This window comes from Calypte anna, chromosome Z (assembly GCF_003957555.1).
Source record: "Calypte anna isolate BGI_N300 chromosome Z, bCalAnn1_v1.p, whole genome shotgun sequence".
In the NCBI taxonomy this organism is placed as follows: domain Eukaryota; kingdom Metazoa; phylum Chordata; class Aves; order Apodiformes; family Trochilidae; genus Calypte; species Calypte anna.
This window is the reverse complement of record NC_044274.1, coordinates 20,627,058-20,654,082: the sequence shown is the minus strand read 5'-3', so window position 1 is coordinate 20,654,082 and position 27,025 is coordinate 20,627,058. Positions and strand designations below refer to the sequence as shown.

Genomic DNA, 27,025 nt, shown 5'->3' with positions numbered 1-27,025 from the left:
GTGATCAAGGGCTACACACGTTTTTGGTGAGAAATAAAATCACAGACTCTTTAAGTCTCATATCCTACCATCCTCCTGTCTGTATTTATGCACCTGGCCTACAAAGTAGGGAATCATCTTCTAAGGACAGAGACCTATTGCCATTTTTTTCAGAGAGCTGGAAACAATCTCTGATTTATTTTTTTAAGTTTTAATGGTGCCTATTTTTTTTCTATCATAATTTATTAAGTTAAGTTTTGAAGCAAGTGGACCAATATCGTTCATTTAGGCCTTCGTGAGCCTGAGGGTTTAAACATGCCTGGGAAATGCTGCTCTTTCATGAAGAGGATGTATCAGCAGCGTGTAGAATAAACTGGATAATGCTACCCTCAGCTTCTGGGAGGAACTAGGCATTACACTGGTCTTGCAGATGACTCCTCTGCTGATTGGGGAAGTCCTGGTTCTCATCTTGGATTCTGCAATTATCCCTCCATCACCTCTTAAATTGTGTGGAGAAATGCATCCTGCAGCTGAGAGCGAGAGGCCATATACTTGTTTGTTGGTTTGGGACCCAGATCTGCAACTGATTCCTCAAGCTCACATGGGCTTAAGAAGCTGAGGGTAAACATGGTCAAAACTAAGCAGCTCAGCACATGGACAGATACTGAACAGAAAGGAGCAGGGAAAAACCTGAAAGTCCAGCAGGTTCAGAGGCCAGCTGTCTCCAGAGTCAGTTGAGATTAATAACCAGGAGCAGGAACTGGAGTTGCTAATCACTCAGTGGGCATTCAGTAAATGCCATTTTAGTTTCTTGATGAATAATTTCCTGCACAACTGGTTTAGTTTTCTGTAAATGATGGCACAGTCAGACAAAAAGAATGCATTGTTTCAGCGAGTTTTATGGCTGTATCCTAAAAACTTGCATGTAGCCTAACAGTATAAAATGTTATTAAACTTTGTTCTGCTACACACAGTGCTGCTGCCTGTGAGAATCACACTATCCTGCCCTGGACAGTGTATATTTTCCCTGTGTAAAAATTGTGCCTCTTGCATGCTGATGTGTACAATACATTAGACTTATATGGGACAGAACAATGCACTGGTCAGCAAAATCAGTAATTTTACAGTGAATGCTGGCTTTTTATATTCCTTAGCTTCTGTGAGGGAGAAAGTTTTATTCCTAGCTACTCTTCTAATAAAAAATTGGAGTCCTCAAAATTGCGAGGGTGGATTTGTTGTTGTTACTGTTGTGTTGTAATGTAAGGTAATGGCTGTATTCCTTTAGCGAAACGGCAATTCACCAGGCCGCATTGAGAGGGTTTGACCGATTTCCAGACCTCAGCCTGGGCCCCAGTCTCGAGCCACTTGAGGCTGAGGAAGTACAAGCAACAACACGCAATTAATGTTCGCTTCAGAAATTAACAACACGTTATTAATGTTCATTTTAAAATTGAGTGTATCTATCTTTTAGGAAGCCGAAACGTACCTCTGCCCTGTCAGCTGAGAATGGGCGTTGGGCTGGGGCTGCAGCCTCCCAGCTGCCCTTTCCCGTTCGACCAGTGCTGATCACCCCAGGTGCTGCCGGCGCTGGAGGGGGGGAGGGGGGCAGGGACTTAATTGTTTCCTCTTCAGACTTTCCCAAAGGAGACATTCCTGCTTTTCTCGCTCTGGACTAGTTAACCTTCTCTTCCGGTGCGCCTCCCGAGCCCAGGCAGCCTAGTATTGTACACCCACCCACGCACCCCACCCTCCAGCGGCGCCATTTACAACTCTACCCATCGGGCAAGGGCGCTCCGGCCTGGTAAGGGGGAGGGCGAGGGCGGGGGCGGGGGCGGGACGAGGGTGGGGGCGAGGCGGGACAGTCAGTAGCAACGCCAATCAAGGGCCGTGCTGGACCATCACGTGCCTCCGCCGCCACCCAATAGGTGAAGCCAACGTCTCTCGGGTTCCGATTCAAACGGTCGGCGGGCACGGACTGTGTGGCTGCCTGTTTCCGTGGAGACGGAGAGTATGGAGCCCAGGCTAGTCGGCCCCGGGCCCTACCGTGCCACCCGGCTGGTGAGTGGCCCTATGGGCTGGGGTTCCCCGTCTCCGCCTTTGTCTCTTTTCTAGTCTTACCCTTTCCGCACGGGGCCTCCTTACCCTACGGCGGTTTTCTAGGGTCTGCCGGCTACCGGCCGGCTGCCTTGAGGTTGACCCTCTACCCCCTTGGGCCTTCCCTGCTGGCTGAGCCTCTGCGGCCTGACGATCGAGCGCCGGCATCCCGGGAGTACCCTGGGCCGGTCCCAGTTAGTCCCCAGTCGTCACCCGGCCGGGTTTGGCACCCGGATGGACCTGTGTAGCTCACGGGCCTAGGGGTATGGCAGTACCCGACAGGGCGGAGTTTAGGCCAGCCTTCTGTAAAGCTAAAAAGCAAGAGCAGAACAGAGCTCTATCTGTAGAGCCATAGATAGTACTGGACTCTAGATATTTCAGCGTCCTAAATCTCGTGGTTATTCTCAGATTTCAACTGTATAAAAATAAATTTAACTTTCAATGTGCTGAGAAACGCAGATGATTAAAAAAAAAAAGTGTATATCTGCGTGCTCATCTTCCTTTGTACAGCTAAAAGGCTTCTAGGAGAAGAGCTGCCATAACGGTTTGCTTTGTTCTTCCTCCCTAGTGGAACGAGATAATAGAACTTTTTCGTGCTGGGATGCCTTTACGGAAGCATCGGTCGCGCTTCAAAAGCTATGAGCGTTGCTTCAAAGCCTCGGAGGCAGTGGACTGTTTACATGCACTTCTGGGCACTAATCAAAACTTTGGCCCAGAAGTGACTCGCAGTCAAACAGTTAAGCTGCTTAGAAAGTTCCTGAAAAATCATATTATTGAAGATATTAAAGGAAGATGGGGCAAAGAGGATTTTCAGGACAATGGCCGCCTATATAGGTAAAACTCTATGTGGTGACTGAAAAATACTGTGGGTTTTTTTTATTATTCAGGGAGAGATAACTCCTGTGCACTGGTCTTACCAATGTTTTTGTAAAATGCCTTTGAAAAGTTGTTAATTTGTCTTTCCCTCTTTCCTTTTCAAGACTTTACTTTCTAAATTGTTAAGCAACTAATGATTCAATGTTTAGCTTCGCGTTTTCTTTTTTTTTTTTTTTTTTTTTTTTTTTTTCTTATTTGTTTTAAACATTTTTGAAGGACATAGGACATTAGGTTTGTCAGTGTCAGAAGAGTGTGTATCAAGAAGAGACTGATGGAACGAAGATGCCATTGAGCACTGAAGTAGAGGTGTCCTTTTTCCCAAGCTCCCTGGATACCTTGGATGCTGTTTCCACTCCTGAGAGAAAGGCCTTCTGATTGTAAAAGTTACTCATGTAATTTTTTTTTCCTATATTCCTTTGGTTATAGATTGGGATTGTCTTGAAAGAGACAAGGTTTTACCTGCTTATCCTCAAGGATGCTTTCTTTTTAATCCTTGTTTAGCATCTCAAGTTATGGCTTATACGGAGAGAGTGATCTGGCATTGGAATGGGCTGCCCTGGGAAGTAGTGGATTCTCCATCCCTGGAGCTATTTAAAAAGAGACTGGATGTGGCACTCAGTGCCGTGGTCTAGCAACCACAACGGTGGTTCAAGGGTTGGACTCGATGATCTCTGAGGTCCCTTCCAACCCAGCCAATTCTATGATTCTATGATTCTATATACAGAGGGAAAGAATTTTCTTTGTAATGAAATCTTAGTATTACTGAACTGAGTTCTTTGAGGTACTGTGCCTCAGTTAAGGTTTGTGTGGGTGTTCAGAAGCTGAAGATTCTCACATTTTGCCATCACAAAGCATGACTGCTCAGTGAAAAAAATAGTGTAAAAATTACCATTGTCTTAAGTATTGATTTTTTAACAAAAAAGGGAGTCTTCTTTTGTGGAAATGAGAGCTATCTTTACATAGAGGGATCAGGAAAAAGGTCAACAACAATGTGATATTTCTACTTATTATGTCTATTATTATATAACTAAAGTAATAATTTTAAAAATTATTTCTTTAAAATGTCTTTGGGAAAATGCATGTGACACTGAAATTCCACTTGATATTGATGAAGTAAATTTTTCGTTTTGTTTTATGATATTAATTACTTTGCATATAGACAGCTTTTTTGCTGTCTAATCTAACATCTATGCTGTTAAGTGCACTGGTTCATTAATCTCTTAATTTTACTTATTAATTTTGAATACTTTAGAAGTAAGAGGTATGTATGATGTAATTCTTTCACTTTGTCATAAGCAAACTTGGGTAAAGATACTTCCTTATAAAAGAGCCATGGTTTATGTTAAACTTGTTCTACTGAAGTTCAGTTGATACCCAGTTAGATTGGATTAGATTTGTATTTGATTCTGGTAACAAATTACCACAGTTCAACTTGGGTTTTGATATTGTATTCTATTCTATGTATTCCCATGACTGGAGTGCTGCCATGGGTGGCTACAGGCTCTTCAGAAGGGACAGACAGGGCAGGAGAGGTGGAGGGGTAGCCCTATATGTTAGAGAAACTCTTGACTCTGTAGAAGTTGAAGTTGGTAATAATAAGGTGGAGTGCCTGTGGGCCAGAATCAGGGGAAAGGCAAACAAGGCCGATATCCTGGTGGGCTTCTGTTACAGATCACCCAATCAGGAGGATGAGGGTGATGAATTATTCTACAAGCAGTTGGCAGATCACAGAATCATAGAATTGGCTGGGTTGGAAGGGACCTCAGAGATCATCAAGTCCAACCCTTGAACCACCGTTGTGGTTGCTAGAGTATGACACTAAGTGCCACATCCAGTCTCTTTTTAAATATCTCCCGGGACAGAGAACCCACTACTTCCCTGGGCAGCCCATTCCAATGCCTGATCACTCTCTCCGTAAAGAAATTCTTTCTAATATCCAACCTAAACTTCCCCTGGCACAACTTAAGACCATGCCCTCTTGTCTTGCTGAGAGTTGCCTGGGAAAAGAGACCAACCCCCACCTGGCTCCAACCTACTTTCAGGTAGTTGTAGAGAGTCATGAGGTCTCCCCTGAGCCGCCTCTTCTTTAGGCTGAACAACTCCAGCTCCCTCAGCCTCTCCTCATAGGGTCTGTGCTTGAGTCCCTTCACCAGCCTGGTTGTCCCCCTTTGGACCCGGTCCAGGACCTCAATATCCTTCCTGAACTGGGGGGCCCAGAACTGGACACAGTAGTCGAGGTGTGGCCTCACCAGCGCTGAGTACAGGGGCAGAAGCACTTCCTTGGACCTGCTGGCCATGCTGTACCTGATACAGGCCAGGATGCCATTGGCCTTCTTGGCTACCTGGGCACACTGTTGGCTCCTGTTCAGCTTCCTGTCAATCCAGACTCCCAGGTCCCTTTCTGCCTGGCTGCTCTCCAGCCACTCTGTCCCCAGCCTGTAGCGCTGCATGGGGTTGTTGTGGCCAAAGTGCAGGACCTGGCCCTTGGCCTTGTTGAACCTCATCCCATTGGAGTCAGCCCAACTCTCCAGTCTGTCCAGGTCCCTCTGCAGAGCCCTCCTGCCTTCCAGCTGATCGACACTCCCCCCCAGCTTAGTGTCATCTGCGAATTTGCTGATGATGGACTCAATCCCCTCATCTAAATCATCAATAAAGATATTGAACAGAACTGGGCCCAACACTGATCCTTGGGGGACACCACTAGTGACCGGCTGCCAACTGGATGCAGCACCATTCAGCACCACTCTCTGGGCCCGGCCCTCCAGCCAGTTCCTAACCCAGCACAGGGTGCTCCTGTCCAAGCTATGGGCTGACAGCTTTTTCAGGAGTGTGCTGTGGGAAACAGTGTCAAACGCTTTGCTGAAGTCCAGGTAGACCACATCCACAGCCTTCCCCTCATCCACCAGTCGGGTCACCTGATCATAAAAGGAAATCAGGTTGGTCAGACAGGACCTGCCCTTCCTAAACCCGTGCTGGCTGGGTTTGATCCCTTGCCCATCCTGCAGGTGTTGTGTGATTACACTGAGGATGATCTGTTCCATGACCCTGCCAGGCACTGAGGTCAGGCTGACGGGCCTGTAGTTTTCTGGGTTCTCCTTCCAGCCCTTTTTGTGGATTGCTGTGACATTCGCCAACTTCCAATCATCTGGGATGTCCCCAGTGAGCCAGGACTGTTGGTAGATGATAGAGAGGGGCTTGGCAAGCTCTTCTGCCAGCTCTCTCATCACCCTTGGGTGGATCCCATCTGGTCCCATAGACTTGTGGGGATCCAAGCAGTTCAATAGGTCATTGACTGTTTCCTTCTGGATTACAGGGGGGCTGTTTAGATTCTTGTCACCTTCTATAAGCTCCAGAAGCCAGCTGTCCTCAGGATAACCTGTCTTACTGTTGAAACTGAGGCAAAGAAGGTGTTAAATACCTCAGCCTTTTCTTTGTCTTTGACAACTATATTCCCACCCATGTCCAGTAAAGAATGGATGTTTTCCTTGCCCCTCCTTTTGCCACTGATGTATCTGTAGAGGGACTTTTTTTTATCCTTCACAGAGGTGGCGAGATTCAGTTCAAGTTGTGCCTTTCTCTCTAATTTTCTTTCTACACGACTTAACTATATTCCTGAATTCCTCCTGAGTAGTTAGCCCTTTTTTCCATAATCAGTAGGTCCTCTTCTTAACCCTAATTTCTTTCAAAGTTTCCCTGTTCAGCCAGACCAGTCGTCTTCCCCACCGGCTCGCCTTTCAGCACACTAGGACAGCCTGCTCCTGTGCTTTTAAAACTTGTTCCTTGAGGTACGTCCATCCCTCCTGGACCCCTTTGTTTTCAAGGGCTGTTTCCCAGGGTTTACTCTGGACTAGTCTTCTGAATAGGCCAAAATCTGCCCTCCAGAAGTCCAACGTAGGAGTTTTATTAACAACCCTCCTTGTATCCCTGAGTATTGAAAACTATTATTTCATGATTGCTGAGTCCCAGACGTCCACCAACCACTACATCTCTCACCAGCCCCTCTCTGTTTGTGAAAAGAAGGTCAAGTGGAGCTCCATCCCTGGTAGGCTCATTTACCAGCTGCAGCAGGAAATTATCTTCTATGTACTCTAGGAATCTCCTAGACTGCCTCCTCTCTGCTATGTGGAGTTCCCAGCAGATGTCCGGCAGGTTAAAGTCACCCACGAGAACAAGGGACGATGATTTTTGAAACATCTGGAGGCCAGGCACTAGTGGTGTCCCCCAGGGATCAGTATTGCCAAGCCCCTCTCTATCATCTACCAACAGTCCTGGCTCACTGGGGACATCCCAGATGATTGGAAGTTGGCGAATGTCACAGCAATCCACAAAAAGGGCTGGAAGGAGAACCCAGAAAACTACAGGCCCGTCAGCCTGACCTCAGTGCCTGGCAGGGTTATGGAACAGATCATCCTCAGTGTAATCACACAACACCTGCAGGATGGGCAAGGGATCAAACCCAGCCAGCACGGGTTTAGGAAGGGCAGGTCCTGTCTGACCAACCTGATTTCCTTTTATGATCAGGTGACCCGACTGGTGGATGAGGGGAAGGCTGTGGATGTGGTCTACCTGGACTTCAGCAAAGCGTTTGACACTGTTTCCCACAGCACACTCCTGAAAAAGCTGTCAGCCCATAGCTTGGACAGGAGCACCCTGTGCTGGGTTAGGAACTGGCTGGAGGGCCGGGCCCAGAGAGTGGTGCTGAATGGTGCTGCATCCAGTTGGCGGCCGGTCACTAGTGGTGTCCCCCAAGGATCAGTGTTGGGCCCAGTTCTGTTCAATATCTTTATTGATGATTTAGATGAGGGGATTGAGTCCATCATCAGCAAATTCGCAGATGACACTAAGCTGGGGGGGAGTGTCGATCAGCTGGAAGGCAGGAGGGCTCTGCAGAGGGACCTGGACAGACTGGAGAGTTGGGCTGACTCCAATGGGATGAGGTTCAACAAGGCCAAGGGCCAGGTCCTGCACTTTGGCCACAACAACCCCATGCAGCGCTACAGGCTGGGGACAGAGTGGTTGGAGAGCAGCCAGGCAGAAAGAGACCTGGGAGTCTGGATTGACAGGAAGCTGAACAGGAGCCAACAGTGTGCCCAGGTAGCCAAGAAGGCCAATGGCATCCTGGCCTGTATCAGGTACAGCATGGCCAGCAGGTCCAAGGAAGTGCTTCTGCCCCTGTACTCAGCGCTGGTGAGGCCACACCTCGACTACTGTGTCCAGTTCTGGGCCCCTCAGTTCAGAAAGGAGATTGAGGTGCTGGAGCGGGTCCAAAGGAGGGCAACTAGGCCGGTGAAGGGACTTGAGCACAGACCCTATGAGGAGAGGCTGAGAGAGCTGGGGTTGTTCAGCCTGGAGAAGAGAAGGCTCCGAGGAGACCTCATCACTCTAACAACTACCTGAAAGGAGGTTGTAGCCAGGTGGGGGTTGGCCTCTTTTCCCAGGCAACTCTCGGCAAGAGAAGAGGGCACGGTCTTAAGTTGTGCCAGGGGAGGTTTAGGTTGGACATTAGAAAGAATTTCTTTACAGAGAGGATGATCAGACATTGGAATGGGCTGCCCTGGGAAGTAGTGGATTCTCCATCCCTGGAGATCTTTAAAAAGAGACTGGATGTGGCACTCAGTGCCATGATCTAGTAACTGCAGCGGTAGTGGATCAAGAGTTGGACTTGATGATCTCTGAGGTCCCTTCCAACCCGTCCAATTCTATGATTCTATGATTCTGTCTTTCATTAAAAGCAGTAGCTGGTTTTTAGTCTGGCTTCTGAAGGAGACTACACTGATTGTTGCAGTTTAGCTGTCAAATAAGTGAAAATGGAAACCACTTTCCACCCATTTTAATGGAATAAAACTAATTAGTTGTAGAGTAATAAAAACCATGAATGTTCTCTACAAACTTAGCTCCAGAAAGGGAAATTCAATGTAACAATTAATCAAGGAAAATGTTAAATTTTATAATTTGGCAATGCCAAATTTGAAACAACCAGTGTATCAAAAACTTGAATTGAAAGATATTTTTAGAATCTCACCCAAGAAAGTCTGTTTCTAAGCGTCTCAGGACAATATATGTTGCTGCAGTCCGTGAGCAAATGAGGTGGAAGACTGGGAAATGAAGCTGACAATTCAATCCATGCTTTTGCTGTCCTTAAATTCTTCTCTCTCCATCTGCTTATCGAATCTGTAGAAATGCTGTGATAGTTAGGTGCCAACTCGTTCAGGTTGGAAAAGAGGCATGAAAAACAAGAGCTTACATGTTGAATTCTGCCTGGGGAAGTTTAAATATAAAGGACTGTTTGGTGCTGGTACAACACATGGTGTAGGTATGTTAATGGACCGGTATGCTCCTAGCCCAGTCCTGCTCTGCCTATTATAAGTTTTTTTTCATTGGTGCAGTAATTGTTATGTACTTTGTCTCCTTTCCTTCTGGTCATTGACTCTTTGTATGAAGTTCAAATACAGATTCTTGTAACTGCTTATATTATGCTATATCTCTTTGGTTTGTGTTTATTTTGCATCAGCATGGTGAAACATTCAAATTGTCATGTTCTTTTTTCCTTTGTATTTTCAGACATGACTTCCCTATCTGCAGGCTGCGGAATATGATTGAGTGAAACAGCTCATTTTCAACAGTTTCCATTTTCTAAGCACCCTTCCTAATGATCTTCTCTTGGATAAAGGATCACTTCTGCTTTTTTTTTTTTTTTTCCCTCGCCTTCCCCCTTGCCTTCCCCCTCCTTTCCCTCCTCGCTTCTTCCTCTCACCTTCCCCCTCGCTTCTTCCCCTTCTTCTTCCCCTTCTTCTTCCCCTTCTTCTTCCCCTTCTTCTTCCCCTTCTTCTTCCCCTTCTTCTTCCCCTTCTTCTTCCCCTTCTCTCCCCTTCTTCTCCCCCTTTTTCTCCCTCCTCTTCTTCCCCCTCCTCTCTCCCCTCCTCTCCCCCTTCGTCTTCCCCCTCCTTTCTGATGTTTGGCTTTAAGTATTAAAACAATCTTTTGTGGTATTTATGGACCTAAATATCATTTTTCCAGGCCACTTTTATTCATACCTTTAATGTCCTGGCAGCTCCCTCTGGTGGACTTTTGTAAGGCTACTTTGTGAATGCTCTTAAGAAAATACAGCTGTACAAGTCACTTTTAATTCCACTGACAGTGCTTAGACTGAAAATCTTAATACGCTTCATACCTTTTCTATAAATTCCCATCTTAATTTGCTGTAACTATAAATGGTGGTGCACGGTTGTTTAGTTCGTTACCTTTGCATGTAAGTGTAGTTGTCTTCTCTTGCTCCAGTAAGTATGCAGGAGAGATTTTGCCAAATACTGTTTGGCCTGAGAGTAGCAGACAAGCATTAAATCTGAAGGTGAGAACTAGTGTGGTTTCTAAGAACAGCAAATAGGTTACGCTCCTCTTTTTTCTGCTTGTAACATCTCATTCATTTACTGGGTGGTTGAAAATCAGGTCAGCAAATGACACGAAGCTAAAAATTGTGAAGAACCAGAGGGTAAATGGAACAGCTGAGAATACTGGAAGGCAAGGGGAAAAAAAAAAAGGTTGTGGATGTTCTAACATTAAACTCTAATAACAAATAGAGGAAAAATAGTTGAGAGCACTCAATAGCTGAACATCTGCAATGTAATGTGGGTTACTTTTAAAACACAGAGTACATTGTGTAGTATTTGTGCAAGGTTTCTCAAATGGAAGCAGTCTCTTGGAGTTGCACAAATTCTTTTGTAGATCATTGTGGGATATACCAAATGAGCTCAGTGTGCATGGTCAAAAGCATAATGTGTTTAACCCATGCATTATAACACTACTGGACTAATAGATCTGCAATGCAAAAGTAATTTAATAACTAAGCTTTGGAACTGCCTTGAGAGGATGGGGTAAAATTTTAGGGAAAATGCAAGTATTTCTTGAGCATGAGAATCTTGCCAGCAGGATGTAAATGCAGGGTGCCCATCTGTGCAAAAGTTCATGGGGCACAGTCCCAGACATAACTGTCTTTTACATTCTGGTAAAAAGAGTGGGTAAGGCTAAATCAATTTTTTGAATCACCAGGCATCTTGGCATCTGAAATCTAGAAGTACTAGTAAACAAGATCTGACCCGTGCCAGTCTAATGGTATGTTGCTGTCAAACTGATTAGTTTTTCTGATGTGCTGCCATTAACTTCTTTGTACATGCTCTGACTTTGATTTGGCAGGACTTTAATTCCAGTCCAGGGGAGATGTGGCTGAGCTCAGTGTGATCTGGAATAGTGTTTTCCTTGCTTTCTGCAAGGCCCAGTTTAGCATTTGTTCATAGTAAATTCTTTAAGGCACTTCTTGAAATATCTTAAAAAGTGAATGAGCTTCCTACATGACCAGCTGAAAAAAGACCCCAGAAAATTAACTCTAAATACAAGCATTAGTCATGTGACTTAGTTACATAATTTTGATGTATGCTAACATTGCACTTGACATGGAGAAGATCTGCCTGCAGCTTTTTCAGCAGACTTGATATCTTCCAGTAAAGATCTGAATCAGTTGTCTATGCATAGGCAGGTGGTGCTATTTGAGATGCACTGTGCTACTGGATTTCACCAAAGGCTGAGCTGTTAAAGAGTTGAACTGTTCTGGATTGACATATGCTGCCACACCTTAGGATGTTTTGCATGTCACTCAACACCAGTCATCAACTAACTTACACTGTGAATGTCTAAGGCATATGTTGTATTTTTGCATGTGAAAGGCTATTGCGGTTTTTGCATTGGTAAATATGGAATAGGGTGGAGTTCAGAATTTAAAAAAATATTCTCTAATTGTAGATTTCCTCCTTCCTCACCACTGAAGCCATATCCAAAGAAACCTTCATGTGGAAAGGAAGTAATCAAATTTCCAGACTGGAATGAACCAAAGGCTGGCACTTCCCAGGATCACATCCCAGTGAAATTGGTTGCAATGGTAAGATACCCAGTTTTCATTTCTCCAGAGGTTACCATATTTGGAAAGCAAAACTGAACTCATGATTTCTTTGTTGTGGCACAAAATACTTGATTATAAATTAAATAAAAAATATTTTTATTTTAACCATATGTGAATTAACAGTTATTCTAAATGTTTTGCTGAAGATTTTACCTTTGAATATTCTTTCTGCTACAGATTATAATGTCTTGAGTTCAGCATGGCTGTATTTGCCAGTTAGCTTGCATCCCAATTTACTCAGGTGCCAGTAGACCATTCAATATACCACAAGACAAAATAGTTAGTTTACTGTCACATATCCTGTAACTTATATTCAGACACTTGGTTCAGCAGAATATGTACAGTAGTACTCTACCCATTTCCTAGCCTATGAGATTGTTAGTGATTCCATGTCTTTAGATAAGGAACATGTTGTGGCTAAGTAGAAGTGATCCTGGCTCTGTTGTTACCTTTGTGAGCTTGAACAATCATCTTTCCTCAGACTTGAGTTGAACCAGCCTTGTAAAGTCAAAAAAACCTGTTGCTTTTGTTAGTAACCCAAAATTGTATCAACTCTAGTATATCTTGTTTATGTGAGTGATCTCATATTCCTGAAGTCTTGGTACTTTAATTTTGGCATTTTTATTAATGCTCATCAGTGCCAAACAGAAGCCTCGGATTTCTCAGTGATTAGTAGTCTCTTTGGAAAAGTAGCTCCTATGATTTTGCTTGACAGCTAGAGGCCCTGAATAAATAGTTATTCTGTATTTGTAATTCAATTATTTATGGACAGACTGAGTGCACCTTTTGTATACAACAGGTTTCTGAGGAGGCAAAATCATGGTCCCTAGAGTTTTAATAGCAGGTAGGAGATAAAGAGGGAGGAAATAAAAAAAAGATTGTGCCAAAGTTAAGTAAAGAGAAGAGAGTATTTTAGTTACTAAGCAAGTATCTGCTGCAGTTTTAATATGTCACAGCCTCCAACTCTTGGCTCTAAATTTCCATCCAAGCATCCTATCCTGATAAAGGCTAACAAAAAACTGCCTTTATACATCTCACTCAGATGTAAAGTGTGCTGTCTGGCATAGCTCAAAATTTCTCATTGTCAGTTTTTAATACAGGCAACTGTATGTTGAAGTAACTGAGGCACTTGAGAAAGATTATTTCTGCTGGCTCTTTTGTAGAAAGGTGTAGCTTCCTCTGGAAGAGTGAAGTAGGTATGTGGCTGAAAGTGGTGTCATCTTAAATTGCTCCAGCATCAGTTAGAGCACTTAGTGACTATGTGTGGATTGATGGGTATGTGTAGTGAAATACTGATGCTGAAGACCGGATACTCATTTCATAGGGCACTATTTGTTTCAGACTAGCTCTAATGTCATGGAATGATGGATTAGCAGTGCTTAAGTGCATTCCTGAAGTGCATCTGTGGTTTGGTTGTCATCACAAGGAATACTGTTAATGTGCTTTTGCACTGCTTTGTGATGTAAATCAAAGAACTGGGAAAGATTACTTGTTTGGTAAGAGGTGAAGGTTGAGTAGAAGATAGTAGGCTTTCGCTATCTCTGTTTTACTTTATTTAAAAGGTGGAATAGATAAGATAGATGTCTTTAGCTGTAGCTATTTGCTTTTAGTTTTTTAATGTTTAGTTGTGATCACTATACGATGATTTTGGTACCTCACCTAATAATTATGTAATAGTTTTTCCATAAGCAGTGTTTCATCTTAGAGTAATGGTTGAAAGAAGTTGGGTTCAGCTGATTTTAGTCATGGAGAAGATTGAACTCGGGAGCAGAGGCAATTGACTCCTGAGTTTTAATGACTGTTCTGACATAATTGTTCACCTTTGGGCAAGTTATGTAACTGAGAAAAGATGATGCACATCTGTGAAACCTAAAGATTCACTTGCATCCTGGACACTCCATTGGAGTTTAGGAATGGTTAAAATACTTGTTAGAGGAAGTATTCTGTACTATAAATGCATTATACTGTATTTCTTGAAAAGACACTTGTTAATGAGAATTTTTTTCTGCTTTCAGAACTATGAGTCATGGTTTAAGCGTCACAGTATAGCTATAGGGGAAGTACCAGCATGCAAACTTGTGTTCTGCAAAGAACTAACACAAACAAGTATAGAAGAGATATGGAAATCCATGAGTTTGTCACGGTGAGTATATTTGAGTCATTTGCTGTTTAGTATGTAATATTCTTCTCTGGTAATGCTTGTAATTTCACCCACTCACCTTTCATCACTGCCAACAAAGCCATCATAATGGCTAGAATAGCTATACAGCTTGTTACTTCACCAGCAAGTTCAGCAAATAAAGTATGCAAAGAAACTTTATGTGCTTAATGCCTTTTGACTTTTCTTTTTCCTGATGTATTATGCAAGTCCTTTAGTTGTGTGAACTTCGCCTTATTTAATCACTTCTCTCCTCAGTCTTTCTTTTTTTTTTTCCTTGTTGCTACAAAATAGAAGCAGTTCTGTAGAAGTACAGTATCATGAAAACTTTCAGTGGCAAGTACAGTCCTCATATGAGATGGGGAAAAGAAAAGCTGATTGAGTACAGAAGGCTTTGAGATTCAGATATTTACAGTTTCTGGAGGAACTGTCCTGTGCCAAGTTAGTCATTGCTTTAGACTATTTATGAAGGAGGAAAAAAACCCAAGTGTAAAACATCAGCTATTTTTACTGCCCAGTTGAGGCCTTACTATTGTTCACTTTTATCTAAAACTGGCACGTTGCCTGTATGTAATACACTTGATGCTGACGTGGGCAGCTCATGTACTGGCATGATTTGTAGTATGGGAAACCTCTGGGGAGCAGAGGTCTTGGTGGAGGAACTTTTCTGCTTAGTGACAGATCTCTGGGAGGAACTGAGTAGCTTGGAAAGTGTCAGGGAGTCAGAGGGAGAGAGAGAGGGAGAGGGAGAGAGAGAGAGAGAGAGAGAGCGTGCTGCAATCACAACCCTGTCTTCCATGGGACAGGCCTGTCAGGCAGGCAGATCACATGCAGGATTCCCCTGTCCTCTCCCCACATGGCTGACTGTGGTGACTTGAGGGCTAGTGGTGAATGGCAAGAAGTTCCTGCATGGCACAAGAAAAGCATCTCATCCATGGCTACTGCAGCTTCCCAGGTGGTCTTGCATAACAGATACAAGGCTTTGCAAAGGGAACCAAGCAATGACAAGAACAATTCTCTGTTCAGTTTGGAGGTGTCATCAAGGCTAAGTTGACCTACATTCTCAATCAAAACCACTTCCATAAAGAAAGAGGTGCTTTGTTGTCATAGGAAACTTTCCTGAGGGAAGCTGAAGGCCCTATATGCAGATAGGACCCATTTAGAGAAGTCTCTTGCCTCCATGGGGCCTGGATTAAAGATATCAATAGAAACCTTCCTGCCTTGATATGACTCTTGGATTATCATCCATTATGGATTTCTTTTCGTGTAGGCAGCAATAAAATTGCAGTAAGTCCAAGAGCAATAAGGCAAGATTTTAGAGCCTTGGGATGACTGTTTAAGAGATCAGGAGCACAAGTAGTGTTCTCTTGTACCTGTCCAATTGCAGGAAATGATGAAAGAAGAAACAGGAAGACTCAGAAGATCAACACCTAGCTGTGAGGCTGGTGTCATCAGAATTTTGGGGTTTTTGATGGTGGGTCCATCTTTACAACACTAGACCTGGTGATGACTGATGAGGTACAACCATCTCAGAGGGAAAAGGATCTTTGTGCAGGAGTCAGCAGGGCTTCTTGAAAGAGGTTTAAAGAGTTGAAGGGAGAAAGGCATAAAACTAGGCTTGCTGCAGAAGGGAGAAAGGCATAAAACTAGACTTGCTGCAGAAAAGCCTGGGGGTAACATGCCAATATTTGAAGAATACAGTGCTTGTGGGGTCCTTCAGTCTGCTCCACAATGTGCTGAGTACACTGAAGCACATTTGAAATGCCTTTTTAGTAATGTGTACAGTCTGAGGAATAAGCAAGATGAGTTGGGAACTTTGGCCCAGTCCCAGAGCTAGAACATCACTGATGTAAGAGAAGCCTCCTGGGATCAATTCTGTGACTCGGGTACCATTATGAATTGTTAAGAACTCTTCCAGAGGTATAGGCAGAGCAGGCAAGGTGAGGTGGTGGTGCTGTATACAAGGGAGGAGTGGGATTGTTTAGTGCTTGCAGTTGATGACAGCACAGTTAAAAGTGTCTTGGTAAGAATGAAGGGGATAGCAAATAAAGCAGATATTGTGAGAGTTGGCTACTGACCACCCAGCCAGGACAAAACCCCCCACCATCCCACTAGAGCATTTTCTGAAGTGCTTTATCTACACGTTTTTTTAATCTCTCCAGGGATGGTGACTCCACCACCACCCTGGGCAGCCCATTCCAGAGCCTAACTACTCTTTCATTAAAGAAATTCCCCCTCAAATCTGGTCTAAACCTTCCCTGGTGAAACTTTAGGCTCTTTCCTCTAGTTCTAACATCACTTACTTGGGGGACAGCACCCACCTCTTTACAACCTGCTTTCAGGTAGCTATAAGTGAGCAATAAGGTCTCCTCTCAGCCTTCTCTTTTCCAAACTAAACATTCCAAATTCCCTCAGCCTCTCCTCACAGGGCTTCTTTTCCAGACCCTTCACCAGCTTGGTTGCCCTTCTCTGAACTCACCCCAGCAGCAAAATGTCTTTTAGTGAGCGGCCCAGTACTGAGCACAGTACTTGAATTTTCAGCTTTATGGAGTACAGGGACACAATCACTTCCTTATCCCTGCTGGCCATGCTGTTCCTAATACAAGCTAGGATGCTGCTGGTCTTCTTGGCCATCTGGGCATATAGCTGCCTCATATTCAGATGGGTGTAGACCAACACTCTCAGTTCCTTTTCTGCCAAGCAGTTTTCCAGCCATTCTTCCTTCCATGCCAGTAGCATTGTCTGATGCTGTTGCCAATGAAATGTAGGATCCAGCACTTGGCCATGTTAAACCTCATCTAATTGACTTTGGCTCACTGGTCTAGCCTGTCCAGATGTCTTTGCAGAGCCTTCCTACCCTTGGGCAGATCAACACTCTCACCCAGTTTGGTGTAGTCTGCAAAGTGTTTGAGGAAGCATTCAATCCCCCCTCACCTATATCAGTGATGAAGATATTGAACAAGACTGGCCTCAAAACTGAGCCCTGGGAGACTGACTGTCAATTGGATTTAACTCCATTGACTCCATCTCTGGGCCCAGTCATAAATCATTTTTTCACCCAGTGAAGACTATACCTGTCTATGCCATGAGCTGCCAGCATTCTCGAGGAGAATGCTATGAGAGATGGCATTGAAGGCTTTACTAAACTCCAGGCAGAGAACAACCACAGCCTTTCCATCATTCGCTGGTGGGCAAGATCAGGTTGGTGAATCAGAACCTGCCTTCCCTGAACCCATGATAACTGTGCCTGATGGCTGTCATGCACTTGCTGTGTGAGTGCAGTCTAGATGAACCTCCTGGCACTGAGATCAGCCTGACAGGGCAGTAGTTCCTTGGATCCTCTTTCCAGCTATTCTTGTAGATGGGCATAACACTGGTAAGCCTCCAATAATCTAGGGCCTCTCTTGTGAACCAAGACTGTTGATAAGTGATTGAGAGAGGGTTGGTGAGGTCCTCTGCCAGCTCCCTAATTACTCTTGGGTGGATCCTGTCTGGCCCCATAGACTTGTGTCATCCAGGCACTGTAGTAGATTGTTAACTGCTTCCTCCTGGGCTATGGGGGGTTGTACTGCTCTCAGTCCTTATTCTGCAGCTCAAGGGGCTGAATAAGGGTAGGGGGTCTGACCAATAGCTGTGAAGGCAAAGAAGACAGTAAGTATCTCAGCCTTTTCCTCATCCTTGGCTGTAATGTAACCCTCTGCATCCAATCAAGGATGGCAATTCTCCCTGGCATTCTTTTTGTACTTTATGTATTTGTAAAAACCTTTTTCATTGTCCCTTATGACAGTAGCCAGATTGATCTCCAGCTAGGCTTTTGCCTACCTGATTTTTTCTCCATATGATCTAATGAAATTCTTGTACTGATCCTGAGATGCCTGCCCCTTCTTCCAAAAGAGGTAGACTCTCCTTTTTTTTTCCCTGGGCTCCAGCAAAAGCTTCTGTTCAGCCAGGCCACTTCTCTTCCCTGTCATTTTGTCTTAGAGCACATAGGGATAGCATGTTCCTGCTCTTTTAAGATTTCCTTCTTAAAGAGGGTCCAGCCTTCCTGGGCGCCTTTGTCCTTCAGGACTGTGTCCCAAGAAGCTTTATTAACCAGTGTCCTTAACAGGGCAAAGTCTGTCCTCTGGAAGTCAGTCCACGGTGGAGGTTTTTCTAACTCCAGTCCTAACTTCACTAAGGATTGAGATCCTAACCATTCTGTGGTTGCTAAGCCTAAGACGGCCTCTGACCACCACATGTCCCACCAATGCTACCCTGTTTGTGAACAGCAGATCTAGTGAGGCATCTTCTCTGGTAGGCACACCAGTGGTATCAGGAAATTCTGTTCCATACACTCTAGGAACCTCCTAGTCCGTCTCCTCTCCGCTATGTTATATTTCCAGCAGCTGTCTGGTATGTGGAAATTCCCCCAGCAGAACAAGGGCTAGCAATTGTGGGACCTCTGCCAGCTGCTTGTAGAATGCTTCATCTGCCTCTTCATTGTGGTTGTGTGATCTGTAACAGACAACCAACAGGATATCCTCCTTATTTGTCTTCTCACTCACCCTTACCCATAAACACGCAACCTCATCATCACCATCATCAAGCTCTATATAACTGAAACACTCCCTAACATGGAGCCATCTAACTGCCTCTCCTTCCCTGTCTATCCTTTCTGAAGAGCTTATAGCCATCCGTTTCACTGTACCAGTCATGACAGTCATCCCACCATGTTTCTGTGGTAGTGACTATGCGACAGCTGTCCTGCCACACAATGGCTTCCAGATTCTCCTGTTTGTTGCCTACACTGTATGTGTTCATGTAGATGCACTTGAGCTGGGAGTAATTCTAAAAGGGATTCAGGAATGTCTCTAGATTCCCTTGCCCTTAATGGGTAATTTGAACTTCCTAGGCATCATATGGGAATGTCATACAGCAGACACAAATAGGAAATTTTTGAAGCATATTGAAGATAATTTGTGCAGGCACTAAAGTTGCTGACAAGAAGAGGTGGTCCTCCTAGATTATTTTTGTTTGTAAACAGAGAGGAACGCGTGAGTTAGGTGCTGATTGGTGGCTGTCTTAGTCACTTTGAAGTTGTGGAGTTTCAAATGGTTGGTAATAGGAAAAACTGCAAGGTTTTTCCTGGGAAATCTCCTTTTTAAGGTATTTGGTTCCATGAATGCTCGTCCTTTTTAAAAGCCATCTCTTAAGAGCCTGGGAGTAGGCAATTCTGAAGTGCTGTAAGTCAAGCTAGCTGAGTAGAAAGCTGGCTTCGCTGAGTAGGGTTCCTCTTCTAGGACTTAGGCAGAAAATTAGTGTATGGACATCGAAAAAAAACCCAGGAGGCATAGGAGGACTACAGAGATGCTGTTTGCCACTGTAGAGAGAAGTCTTGGAGGCAAAGCTTAAGTAGTGTTCAACGTTGCTAAGATTGTGAAGGACATCAGAAAATGCTTTTTAAAATATGCTAATGCCAAAAGGAGAATCAGAGACAACATTGGTCCACTGCTTGATGAAGTCTGTCACTTCGTAAATAGGGATGTAGACAAAGCAGGGGTGTTTAATATCTTCTTTGCTTTTATCTTTAATACTGATAATGGGCCCTAGGAACTGTTGAGCTCTGTGTGTGAAGACTGGCTGGTGGGAAAATGATCTCTCATCTGACCATGAACTTGCTTGAGACTAGCAGCTCCGGCTAGATGTGCATAAGTCTATGAGGCCTGCTGGGATTCATCCCAAGACACTGGAAGAGTGGGGTGATGTAATGGGTAGGACCACTCTCCCATTATATTTCAATTATTTTCAGAGTCTTGAGAGATCTCATTTGACTGGAAGCTGGCAAACATTGTCCCAGTTTTCAAGAAGTTTAGGAAGGAAGACTCTGGGAATTACAAGCCTGTCAGTCACAGGTCAGTACCTGGTAAAATGATGGAAAAGGTTATTTGAACCATCTGGTCTAGTGGAGATGTCCTTGCCCATGGCAGAGTGGGTGGAACAAGATAATCTTTAATGTATGTTCCAATCCAAACCATTCTATGATTCTGTGAGTTGCTAAAAAGCACTTGGGAAATGATGATGTAACTGGTCATAGCCAGCACAGGTTCACAGGGGGAAAGTCCTGCTTAATCAACATAATATTCTTTTATGACAGGGTCACTCATCTAGTTGACCAAGAGAAGCCAGTAGATGTGGTGGGTCTGGATTTTAGCAAAGCTTTCGATACTTTACATTACAGTATCTTTCAGGACAGTGTCCAGTGCACAGCTAAACAAGTCCATATTATGTTGAGTGGGCAATTGACTGACAGGTCTAGCTCAAAGGGGAGGCAGTGAAGGGAGAGGTACTAATCTCTCTCTGGTGACCAGTGATCGGACATGAAGAAATGGACTAAAGCTGTATCAGGGGCAGTTCAGATTTGGCATTAGGGGAAGGTTCTTCAGTGGTTGCTCATTGAAACAGGATCCCCAGCGAAGTGGTCATGGCACCAAAACCTGTCAGAGTTCAAGGAGTGTCTGGACAATGCTCATGGGTCTTACAGTTTAATTTTAGGTAGTCCAGCAAGGAGCAGTGAGTTGGACTTGATGATCTTCATGGCTCCTTTCCAACTTGAGATATTCTATAAAATGGGGAGGTCTCTTTTTCAGAGTCTTATCTATTCTAATAAAACATGTTTGCCTTTTTTCAGATTACATGATATATGAATTTAATGTATTTTTACAGATTGCAAAAGGTTTTGGGTTTGGATTCTCTAGATGAAGTGTTAGACACAAAGCTTGTGATTTCCAAGCATATAGTCCAAAATGCATACAATGTCAATAAACAAGGCATCGTCACTTTAGAAGACAAATCAAGTGAGTATTTTAGAAACTTTCACTCAAGTCTAACATATAGTTTACTAGTATATATAAAAAAGTCATAAATGTAGTCTATACTAACATGTACAATCTTTATACTTTCATGACCACATCTATACTAGAGTTTTATAAAAGTATGCTAGTCCTCTGACATCCCAATAGTGAGTAACGTTTACTCCATACTTGTGCTCTTAAACATGTTTCTGCTTTAACAGGGTTGAAAGATGAAGGTGAAAGAGCAGTAGCTTTTCATTTATTAAAATAAGAATATTATTCAATCCAAGCAGGCTTTGTCAGCCCAGCTCTTAACTGCCTGAACTGAACTGTATACGTGAGAGAACTGTGTATTAAAAACAAGAAAGGATCAAAATGTCCACAGAGAACTCCAGAATTTTTCCTTTTTAAGTTTTAAGCCAATGTGTTTTGAAATTATGTTATCTTTCCTACTGTGAAATGATCACTTGCAATATTACTGCCACCATGTTTTTCAGAAGATTTGTAGAGAAGTGAAAAATGAGATAGAAACCTGATTTGGTTTGTAAATCCAACTTCTTCCAGAGCATACACGTACTCATTTTGAAGACAATTAGAGCACCTCGAGACATTAATTTCTGCCTTTCAGAAAGGACAGAACTGAATATGTGAATGGTTTTCATCATCTTCAGTGCAATGTAAACACTTCACTACAATGTACTAGTGAACATGTAGCTTGAACTAGTTTAGCTTATTTTTGCAGGGCAGATTAAGGAATTTCAATGTGATCCATTTTGCTTATTGTGTTGTAAGAGCAATAGGCATAACTGGTTGATATTGAGTACTCGAATTAATAAAGTACAGATGAAATTCAAGTCAGATCCTACATAAAGGTTTACCCTGCCTTTGCAATTAGCAGAAACAACTTGAAGATTTTTCAGCTTCACTTTTATTTTACAGTTTGATATTTTACTCTTTTTTTTTTTTTCCTTTTAATTTTTGTTTGTTTCTCCCATATGCAGAGGATCTTCCTTACTGGGTGTTATCAGCAATGAAATGTCTAGCAAATTGTAAGTAAAATCAGGAGGGGGTAACCACAAAAACCAGTCCTGTGAAAATCAGGCTGAACTGATTATGCCTTTACTGCTTCATCAAATCTTTTTTCATTCACAGTAATTTTTCTGCTCATTGCTTTAAACAAAGCTGGGAATCAGATAGCATATGTTCTTGTGCCAGTGTAGCTTGTTTCAATGAAAACACATAAAGGTTTAACTATTTGATGTATTTTTATGTGGGGTTTTTTGATGTATTTTTATGTGTTTTCAGTAGACCTATTGGAAATAGGAGAATTCAGTGGATCAATACAATTTCACTTATATTTTAAAGAATTATTGTAAGTTTTGTATTTTGTCAGGTTTTTATGGTTGTTTTTTTTTCCTACTTGAAGCTGCATCTTTACTGACTAGAGTAGAAAACAGTGATCTGGATAGCAGCTGCAAATTAATTTTCTTTTAAAATTTATTTTTAGGGCCCAGCTGCTCAGAGCTGAAGCAGCCTACCTACTCAGGATTTGAAAGAGATGTCTTTAAAACTATAGTGGATTACTTTGGCCAGATGAAAGAACCTCTTCTCACATTTAATTTTTTTGATGTTTTTGTTAGTGTGTTAGGTAAGTAGTTTAGAGTAATGAAATATATGAATTTCATTTATACATAGGAAAATACCTTTTTTAATTGTAAGGTGGCCAAACACTGTAAGAGATTGGTCCAGAGAGGCTGTAGAATCTCCATCCTTGGAGGTATTCATAACCTCACTGGGCACAGTCCTGGGCATCTTGCTGAAAAATGCCCTGCTTTAAGCAGAAACAGTGATCTCGATAACCTCCAGAGATCTCTTCCAACCTCTATAATCCCATGGGAAAAAAAATAGAAATCTTTATCCTCCTTCTTGAAGAGGAATTACAACTAAACTTAAGTCATGCAGATATTTTTCTCCTGACTTGTGTTTTGTATTGATTACGGTGCTATTTATGCAAAGATCTAGTAGATAATTCCTTCACTGTGCCTTAGAAGCCCAAAAGAGTGCCAATTTGGTGGTGAGACTTTATAGTCTAAATTATTGTCAGATTCTACTGTACTTACATAGTTTTCAAATGTCTCTGCTGGGGTCATATTCTATGTTTTCTCAGGACTTTGTAGGTAGAATTAGTCATAGATTTAACTTTTAACAGGTGTGAGGGACATGTCAGTATTGTAATGGCTGTCACTGATGCACAAGCATGTGTTTTGTTTAGATTCCCTCTGGCTCTTGCCCCAGACTTAATGTTTTTTTATGTGTCTGCTACATCTCTGCATACATCTATGTATACATACATAGATGCAATTAAACTGAATGACAACATCTCAATTGTGTTTAGAGCTAAGGGTTATAAAAGAGCAAAGGATGAATGAAAATGTTGTTTTTCACATCTACTTATATCTTATATATAGAGTTGTTGGTTATAGTTATTAATATCCCCCAATGCATTGGGAGGATATCTAGTAACTACTTAAGCAAGATGCCCAGTGGGAAGTGAGTCCAGTTCTAGGGATATCTTCCTAAACCCTTTGGGGAATGGAGTTCTAAGGCAGTCTTGAAGGAGTAAGAATGAAATTTGGGGAGGCAGATTTAGAAATGTGAAATGCTATAGAAATATGTAATTGAGAAATATTGTCCAATGTCGTGATCTCTATAAAACCAGGTCTGCTGCAAAAACACAGTAAGGCTATAGAAGCTCTTCAAATATCTTGTCTCATGCTGCCACCAGAAAATCGGAAAAGACTGCAGCTGTTGGTGAGGATGATGTCAAGAATTAGCTTTAATAAGGATTTACCACCTCTTTCTGAATCAGTGAGGACAAGAACATTGGTATGTATACTGTAAAAGCAAAAGGTCTAAGCAAGGCTTTTGGACCAGCAACAATAAAAGACTTTTATGGGAGAGTCTATACAAAATACAGATCTCTCGTTTGAAGAACAGTTTGTTCTACATACGTTGAAAACTACTCTGAATCTTAAGAAATAGTGTTTTCTTGGTGTGGTGTGATTATATGAATAACTTTCTTAGAAATTGGAGGTTTCCTTACCTTTCAGAGTGAAAACATTAATTTCACAATGCAGTAGAAAAAAATCCATTAGATGAGGTCCCAGTTTTCTTTATCACTGCAGACAGTGTGAGAGAGACTACCTGTTTCAATTATAGTTAGAAATATGTAGCTGAATGTTTTGATGTATCTGTCTTCAGACATCTAGAAAAATCCTACCAGTTTATTTCAGAACTACTTTTTATCTCTTAAGTATGGAAATCTCAGTAATTTTGACAAACATTTTCTAGATATTAAAAGATACAATGATATTGAAAACACTGCTTCTTAATCATGTGCATTCTATACAGTGCTACTTGTAGAGCTACAGCTGGTGTTTTTAATGGCATATTATTGCAAAGTTACTAGGCTTAACACTTATGGGTTCCAATGTGAAAAAATATGTTCTTATAGATAATTTTCAATTTTTTTTGCAAAAAGGGCAACAGAAAACTCAGCTGTAGAGCCACTCCATAGAAATCTTATAGTAGCATTAATATATGTAAATTTTCTCCATAGCAATTAAGTTTTTAATTAACTATGAACAGTATTAGAGTAAAATAATGAAATTGTTTACTGCCATGGTTATAATTTAATTACCTGTAAATGGTCTTAAATTATAACATAAGTATTTTAATCAAAATGTTATTTTTAGAAGCAAGTTCTTTATTGTCCAAGTATTTTGTACTAAGTTTTAATTCAGCAGTGTAGTCTATTGTACATGACAGAAAACCTTGATTGGTTGCTGAGCTTTAATGTTAAAAGTAACTAGTGCACAGACAGAAGCCTTGCAACTAAGGGCTTGAGCATGGGACTACATGAAGTGAGCTGGATCTGGAAACTGATTTGATGATTTCAAAGTAATGGTAAGAAGTTTTCCCTCTGGAGCTTAGCTTCTATTAGTTCTCTGTATTATTTTTTAAATCTTTGAAATATTTGTGCCCTGTTGATCTGGAAAAGATATGTGAAGTGGCTATTTAACAGTCTTGCAAATAAAATGGGATTCAGCCATTTTAAGCCTAAAGTCTGGGTTAGATTATATGTATAAGGCAAGAGTCATCTTCAATTTACTCAGATAATATTGCTGTACATGATACTCTTTTTAAGAAAGTATCTATGTGTTGGAAGTACAGTAAATACTCTGCTGTTAAAATCTTATCTAAAAAAATCACTTTTTAAATATAGTCCCATTCCCCACGTTGCTCTGCTGAACAGAAAAATACAGAATAATAATGTTTTTGGTTTTTCTCAGGTGGTTCAGGCATTTTCTCGTTGTATTCTCTGCTCAAAGGATGAAGTGGACCTGGATGAACTGCTTGCTGCCAAACTAGTAGTGTTTCTCATGGACAACTATCAAGAGATCTTAAGTGTTCCTTCTGCTTTAAAATCTTCTATAGAGGAACATGTTGCACATCTCCAGAGAGTCCAGGTAGGTATCACGTGGAAAAAGCTTCCTATGCCTGTGTTTCTAGACCAAATTTATCTTTTCTGCTCTAGAGAGCATGAGTTTTTAAAGACTTTGTCCTGACGATTAGCTTAAGAAGAGCTAATTAATTCTGACTGCTGATATTACTATAAATCTGTACCTAAAGGAAACTAAACAGTGAGAGACAAGGACATTAAAATATGATTTTCCTTGGGTCAGCACTGTCTTCTCTATGAAATGGGCAAACTATGTGGTAGTAAGGAAAAACTAAATGGCTAAAAAGTGTTTCCATTAATGTTCTGCGTTTATTTTAAAACAATCCTTACTTGCTCAGCTTCTTCATAACTCTTTTTTTCTGCTTCCTCATACCATATTGTTTTGTCTAAAGCTTATTTTTAATTTTTCCTTCTTTAATTTCTACTGGAAAATATCTTAACTTCTTCCAAGAGTTACACATACTTTCTTTGCATCATGTGTTTTTACTTTCTTGAGCTCACGTAATTAGTACATAAAATAGGAAGTAGAATTTTCTTTTTTATTCCATAGCTTCTCTGCTGAATTACTTTAGGTGGTCAATTTGATTAATCTGTTTTTTCCAAATCTACTGCAGAAAGCATAGTTGCTTTTTTTTTTCAATGTTTATTCAGATAAAATATGCTGGAGCTAATACTGACGCAACTTTTACTCCTCCATCATTTTGTCACCAAATCACTGCAGAGGAATTTGAATACCAAAGGGCAACTGGCTCTCAAGAACCATTAGCAGCTTTATTAGAGGAAATTGCAATGAATAAAGAAATATCTGTGAGAGATAAGGAGAAGCAGCTCAAGCAAGTAAATAAATATTCCTCAATAGTTTTTAATTTTAACTTAAAGCTTTATCAAGTCTTAGACATGTAGTCCTCTAGACAAATAACGTTGTTTAAAATTGTAGGTACTCCTGGGGATTTCTAAGTTTTTAATCATTTAGAATAGGAATACTGTGATGAATCAAGCCACATTAGAAAATATCACTTGATTGTCTATATAAAGCTGTAGAAAGTCCATTAGAGAAATAATCATCTTCCTTCTCTAATGGCAAGGGTTGCACTTCAACAGTTTTTTATATTACAAGTTTGAGTGAATTCTTCACTTAAATTTATGTATTTTTCTAGTTTCAGAAATCTTACCCTGAAGTGTACAGAGTACGATTTCCAACCCCTGAAACTGAAGCAGTACTACTTCCTGAAAAAAATAAACAGAAACCACCAGTGCTGATGTGGGCCTTAAAAAAGCCTTTTCAACCATTTCACAGAACAAAAAGCTTTCAGATGTAAATTTTGGTTTGAAATGTATCAGTGAACTGAAACAGAGCATATTATCAGTGGATCTTATGCAAAAAAGTCTGAGCAACATGTAATTACTCAAGAAACTACTGGGGATATTGCCAAGATAGTAGAAAAGGTCAAAAGAAAAGGAAAGTATTACGGTGGTAGAAATGTGAGTCACTACCATTATTTTTGTAAATAATTTTTTTTTTAATGTCTTTTACTAAAAAAAAACAATACAAAAAACCCCATAAGCCCAGGGGGATTAATCTACATGGGTGATACATTTACTGTAGTTTGATTTGG

At 41.7% G+C, this 27,025-nt stretch overlaps 1 protein-coding gene across 2 annotated transcripts; it reads left to right on the top strand.

Moving 5' to 3' along the window:
• The first annotated feature begins 1,989 nt into the window (after window positions 1-1,989).
• DEPDC1B (DEP domain containing 1B) lies at window positions 1,990-26,728 on the top strand. Of its 2 annotated transcripts, XM_030467508.1 has the most exons (11): window positions 1,990-2,037; window positions 2,642-2,907; window positions 11,743-11,878; window positions 13,915-14,042; window positions 20,760-20,890; window positions 21,889-21,936; window positions 22,395-22,535; window positions 23,607-23,773; window positions 25,240-25,416; window positions 26,061-26,246; window positions 26,567-26,728. In XM_030467508.1, exons 1-11 carry the CDS (start codon window positions 1,990-1,992, stop codon window positions 26,726-26,728), a joined length of 1,590 nt encoding a protein of 529 aa, XP_030323368.1. The 2 variants fall into 2 exon arrangements, with proteins under 2 accessions (XP_030323368.1, XP_030323369.1); XM_030467509.1 differs by lacking the exon at window positions 26,061-26,246.
• The last annotated feature ends 297 nt before the right edge of the window (window positions 26,729-27,025 follow it).